The sequence below is a fragment of the Buceros rhinoceros genome, unplaced genomic scaffold (genome assembly GCF_000710305.1).
Source record: "Buceros rhinoceros silvestris isolate BGI_N320 unplaced genomic scaffold, ASM71030v1 scaffold29641, whole genome shotgun sequence".
Classification (NCBI taxonomy): Eukaryota; Metazoa; Chordata; class Aves; order Bucerotiformes; family Bucerotidae; genus Buceros; species Buceros rhinoceros.
The window spans coordinates 1-6,147 of NW_010392950.1; the positions used below are offsets into that span (position 1 = coordinate 1).

The window sequence follows — 6,147 nt, forward strand, 5'->3', positions numbered from 1 at the left end:
CTCGCTCTCGCCGGCCAAAAGTCCTCCGAGTTTTTCTTCTTGGCGGTGAAAGGACTGAGCAGGGCTCCTGCCTCCGTGCTGTCGGCTTTCCCCAGCAACTCGGCTTGCTTATTTTCTCGTGTTGTTATTGTTGGTGGTGCTGACGGGTGATACTGGAGATCCTGTTGTTTCAATTGGCTTTCCAGAGCGTTCCTCTTTCTGCCTGGTCCTTTTCTTTGCCGCCGAGCTACAGACAGGTTCTGTCCGAAAGGCCAAAGTGCAGTGTCGGTAGCTGTGATGCCCGTTTATTTCGAGACATTTTCCTTAAGCCTTAAAAATGGTCCGTTCTGTTCCCTGAACTTTTCATACTCTGATTGTGGCAAGATCGGATTTGCATCAAGCGAAGGCAGGCATCTACATCCCGTTATAGGCACCGGAGCAGAAAGGCACGCTGGTGTTAACTCTAAAACAAATTGCCGTCACCCCGATCGCCCTCGGATCACTTCCCCCCCCCCAATTCTTTAGAATATAGTAGTTAACAAGTAATTTTTTTAAACTAACTGTTTTTATCTCCGATGTCTCTGAAGGGATTTCGTTGCTAGTATCTCCAAACATGCGGCGGTATGCATAGGTTCCACTTCATTTCTAAGTCCCCCCTTTTTCCCCCCAAAAAACCCAAATAACTGAGTGCACGCAAGACACAACTTGGGAGGGTTTTTAATGCATATATGTCGGCGAGTAGGTAGATACGCTGTTGAACAAGGGTCAGCATCTGAAAACAGATCATTTTGTGCTGCAAACATTTCCTACGAAAGCACTTTTAACAGCATGCATTTCCTACTTTTTTTTTTTTTAACCTTGATCTTGGAAACGCAGTAAAAGTTGAGACAGAAGCAATGAGTGATTTACAAGTGGCTTCTTCAAAAGAATTCCCAACAGAGATTACACAAAAATATCATTTCAGCAACAATAACAAAAGACAGCAGAATAAAGGGAGTGCACAGATCCCACACTGTAACACATTACAAAAATTACATCGGGCTTCTCTCTGTGTATAAGCTTTGTCTCTGGATTTAAAATGCATGTTCGTTTTTAACTGTTTGACAAAGTTAGATCAGTTTCTTTGCGGACATTTTAGAAGAGGTTCTAAACCTCTTTTTAAGGCTGACACAAATTTCGCAAGAGTACTACTACGAATGTATTTCCGGACTAGAAAAAAGCGAGACTGTAGCAGAAGCAAGGGAAAAAATGAAAGAAAGCGGCTTTAAATGTTAGGTATTTAGGAACAGTTCACTTTCCTACTCGCAAAGTATCCTGGTATTTTACTACAGTGATTTACCGTGGCGCTGATATTTTGACATAAATTCTAAAATTCTGAGCATTTGTAAATCAAGAGCTAAAACGTTAAGTTAATATCTGGACAATTTGCGGTAATAATGAGGCCTAATGAGGTTGCTAGAAAGATAAAATGTTATTTACCAAATCACCTGATGGGATAATTTGACTTGCTGTGTTTTACTACTGATGATAAAAAGAATATTGATTGCAAATAAATCACCGTCTCTAAATGCTTGTAAACAATTTGTGTTTGCTCTGCCCAGATCAAAGTAAAACTTGTGAGATGAAGTGTCTGCATATCCATATTCCACAATGCGTGGGTCGTTCTCATTCCAGAGTTTAAAGGCTCTTCTAACAGTTAAAAGTTAATGTTTTACACCAGCATCTTAGGGTATGATCTGGGGGGCGGGGGGTGTGTGGTGGAGTGGCTTGTGTGTGGAAAATCTCTTACATTAAAGTGTTTCCGTACTGAAGTTGACATTCATCTTCCCAGTCTTGCCTTACACCAACTCCTTTTAAAGGCAGATCTGGGGCCAAAGAAGAACGCTTCTCAAGCATTTGTAATATCCTCTTGGATATTTTACAGCTACGTGCGTCGTTGTGCGTAGGCAGTAGTTTGTAACCGTGCCGTAGTATCTGCTTTCTCTGCCCGATAATTTCGAGGGCACAACAAATTGTCTCGCCGAGGCGAATGCGAAGTTACTGCATTTGCATCGTTTGATTTGATTTGATTCGGTTTGCGGAGAAAGTACACACAATGTCTAGCAGAGCCCAGCTTAGTCCTTCTCTTTGCTTTTCCCTGCAAGAAGTGGGGATCATTTGGGAATACCTCTGCCTGATCTAAACGCGGGGAGGGCCGAATTTGCCTGCGAAGACCCTTTGCACCGCTCAAAGGCGTATTCCGGCTCCCGGAGTAGCCTTTTCAGGTCTGTTAGAGACGCTAACGAGATAATTGATTTGCTTTTTCCTCTCCGCTTGTCTGAATGTGTTGCAGGGCTCCCAGTACGAGCTGAAAGATAATCCGGGTGTCCACCCTGCTACCTTTGCTGCCCACACTGCCCCCGGCTATTATCCTTACGGACAGTTCCAGTATGGGGACCCGGGGCGGCCCAAAAACGCCACCCGAGAGAGTACCAGCACCCTTAAGGCCTGGCTCAACGAGCACCGCAAGAACCCCTACCCCACCAAGGGTGAGAAGATCATGCTGGCCATCATCACCAAGATGACCCTCACCCAGGTCTCCACCTGGTTCGCCAATGCCCGCCGGCGGCTCAAGAAGGAGAACAAGGTGACCTGGGGTTCCAGGAGTAAGGACCAAGAAGATGCAAACCTCTTTGGAAGTGACAATGAGGGGGACCCCGAGAAGAATGAAGATGATGAGGAAATCGACCTGGAGAGCATAGACATAGATAAAATTGACGAGAACGATGGGGAGCAGAGCAACGAGGAAGAGGAGGAGAAGCCCGAGGTCCTGAGACAAAGCAGTGAAGAGGAACACTTGGAAAAGGAAAAGGATTTGGCACTGTCAGGATCTGAAGGGCTGAAACCCAAAGACACGCTGGCCATGGTGAAGGAGGCCTCTGATAATAGCACACGAATCATCAGTCCCGGGGGACAAAACAATTTACAGATGCCATCTCACAGCAAACCCAAGATTTGGTCTTTGGCAGAGACGGCAACCAGTCCTGATGGTGCCCTGAAATCTTCTCCCCCTCCACCCCCTCCTCCCCAGGTTAACCACACTTCTCCACAGATCCAGCACCCTGCTTTTCTCCCTAGCCATGGACTCTATACGTGCCAGATTGGCAAATTTCACAACTGGACAAATGGGGCTTTCCTCACTCAGAGTTCCCTGCTAAATGTGAGGTCCTTTTTGGGAGTAAATCACCACCATGCTGCTCATCACAATCACCACCTCCAGGCCCAGCAACAACCTTCTGTTTTAACAGCGACGCTGGGAGCCCTAAGCAGTGAAAAGCCTTCAGAGAGGACCAGTCCCAAACACATAGGTAATGAATAAATCAGGCATCCACCTCTTCCTCCACCCCCAACACATAGATGCACATGAACTTCTTGAGGAATGGTGTCAGATTCAGCCCTGGTGTAACTGATGGCTTTTAATGGAGTTACAGAGAGTTTACCCTAGCGCTGTTGGGGTCTTGGTTTTGGTTTGGTTTTCTTTTTTCTTTTTTCCTGGAGCATGCTCGTTGCATACGTTAAGACCATTTATGTGGGCTATCAGATTCTCGTTCTATATGCCCATCAAAAAAGATGACAATGCAAGAATAGCACCGTGGAACATATTCTTTGAGTTTTGCTTTCATTCCCTCCTTCCTGGCCCTAATCTCCCAACAATTTCAATGGCAATCAAAAATGTGGCAATAAAAGTTTGCATACTTCTTAAATACCGAAAGTAGGGAATAGTCCTGTACACACACACACAACCTGAACACGTCTGAACAAGAGGGTGAAAGGGAGCTGTGTTCTCTGCATACTCTCCAGATTTTTTATTGTTGTTATTCTAAAACGGTTCTCCTGTTTTTGTTGGTTTTTTTTCTTCTGTCTCCTTCTAGAAAGAGAAAATGTACCAAGAACTGAATCCCCTCAGCCGCTAAAATCGCCCTTCCAGCCTGTCCGGGACAAGTGAGTTTGTTTGTTTGTTTCCACTGCAGTAATGTTACTTATGTGAAACAGTGTTTGAATAATAAAGACTAATTATAACACCTAATCATCACCATAATAATACATACAGACAGCAAGAACAACACAGAAGTTGCTGTAATCTTTTCAAAGTTAGGCTAAAATGCAATTGTACATAGCCAGCCTGTAACTTCTGTGAAACTTAACAGACCTCAAAGATCTTGTGTTAATTACACCAGTAACAATTATTTCTGTGCAATTAACTAATTCTAGGATGCTATAGCGATAGACAGGCAATTATAGGAAAGGATTTTTTTTTCCTGAAAGATTGTTACGTCTTTTTTTTTTTTTTTCTCCCCTCCCCTCCTTTCCTCCCTCCTCCCCTGCAGCTCTTTGGCTCAGCAAGAGGGAACACCGAGAATTTTAACAGCTCTCCCTTCAGCTTGATTAAATGGTTTGGTGAAAAATATTACAGAGACTGGTATTAAGGACAGAAAAAAAAAAAAGAAAACGATATAAACGACTCCCATCAATCTCTTTTTGCAATAAGGTGGTGCAAATCCATAAAAGCGATTACACAAATCTGTAGAGGGATCCCCTTCGTCATCGTACCATTTCAGATCGTGTTATTCTAACCATTCTTGGATTATTTGTTTGGTAAATGTTTCCCATGTGTTTGTGTTTTTTCTGTATATAGAGTGATTTCAGATTGTAAATAGCGCGTCAGCAAAACTTGTCTAAATCATATATTTTTGTCTAATAAACTAAATGAAATTATGAGCTCTCTTCAGGTATGTATTCTGTTGCTGCAGATGTTATACATATATTACAAATCTATTCAAACATTTATAATTTGTTTTCTAAAAAGTCAAGACTTTTTGACTTTGAGTAACTGAAACTTAAAACACCAAACTCAAGCTTTTAAGGACTCTTGTGGCTATTTTGACAAAAACAAGCTGCAAGCTTCCCTTTTCGTACATGTAGCTTTAAGAAGGTGAGCAAAGCTGGTTCTTGACTAGTAAAATTAAACCTATTTTTTCAATTGTGACGAATCAGGCTTGTTTTGTGTACCCATTTTCCAAACGTAAGTGGATCTGACTTCCACTTACATTATAAAATACATTCTTGAAAATGAAAGGGACAATTTTCCTCACAGTTCCCTAGTGTATAACTTTGCTGTCCAAACCGGTTCCTAAATTGGATCAGGAGCTTTAGTGCTTTGGTATAATTCCGACCGAAGCAGGAAAAAAAAAAGATTAGGAAATAGAATTATTTCTAATTATTTACACTTTAACTAAACACAAGAGGAAATTCGACTGTGAAAGATCTTTCTCTGTGAAATTAAGCACAATCTTTGCAGGAAAAAAAAAAAAAAGGCAGCTCACGCACTTCCCAGACGAAAGTTCTGAGATTCCGATCTGCTGGTTAAAAGCAGACTGAGAGAGACAATCTATCGGTTTATAAAGGCATTAATCTTCCAAAGACGGTCCGTTAAAATGTGTAATATTTTGAGTGTTTACTCCTTTTTTCTTCTAAATGAGAACACTAAATGAGCATTGAGGTGCTAATAAGATACCAGATGGTTGTTGATGGTGGAAAATGGAAAGAAGCAGCTGGGAAAGTCATTAAGAAATAATGTGGTGACGCCCTATCCAAACTGAACCAACCTCAAAACAGGACTTGTCGGAAACAAGATGAGATCTTAAAATAAAATATTAATAAAATTATTGTCAGAGATCAGTATATTGATATTTATTTAGCTGCAAAATCATCGCAAGTAAAGAGGAGTCTCGGTAAACTACCGCTTAGAGATCTATTGACAAAGCAGCAGAGGCTGTAGGCTTCTGCTCTTTGCTCTTTCCAGATGGACGAGAGAAATAAACCAGATGAAATAGGGTTTGTGCGGGATGGATATCTGAAGGGCTGTCTCTGAAGAGAGTTTCAGTTTGACTTCCTGCGGTTCACAGCATAGTATCAAATTAGTTTCCTTTCTGGCTTTTAGTTGTTTTGTTTTTCCTAAATCACAGGCGTTGGTAACGGTTCCAACAAAGAGTATGTTAGTTTTAACCAAACCATAGTAACTTTGCTCTCACTGAGAAGGGAGAGGGAGGACCCCTTTAAAAAAAAAAAGAAGAAAAATAAGAAAGAAAGAAGGAAAGAAAAAGACTTCACGCCAGTAAAGCCAAACGG

At 41.9% G+C, this 6,147-nt stretch overlaps 1 protein-coding gene across 1 annotated transcript; it reads left to right on the top strand.

The window, feature by feature from the left end:
• Positions 1–52: 52 nt before the first annotated feature.
• On the top strand, positions 53–4,404 carry IRX1 (iroquois homeobox 1; the record flags this gene model as incomplete). Its single annotated transcript, XM_010144686.1, has 4 exons — positions 53–123; positions 2,312–3,326; positions 3,891–3,960; positions 4,347–4,404. Coding segments are annotated over 4 exons (1,214 nt in total), but the record flags the coding sequence as incomplete, so codon positions are not given.
• Between the last annotated feature and the right edge of the window lie 1,743 nt (positions 4,405–6,147).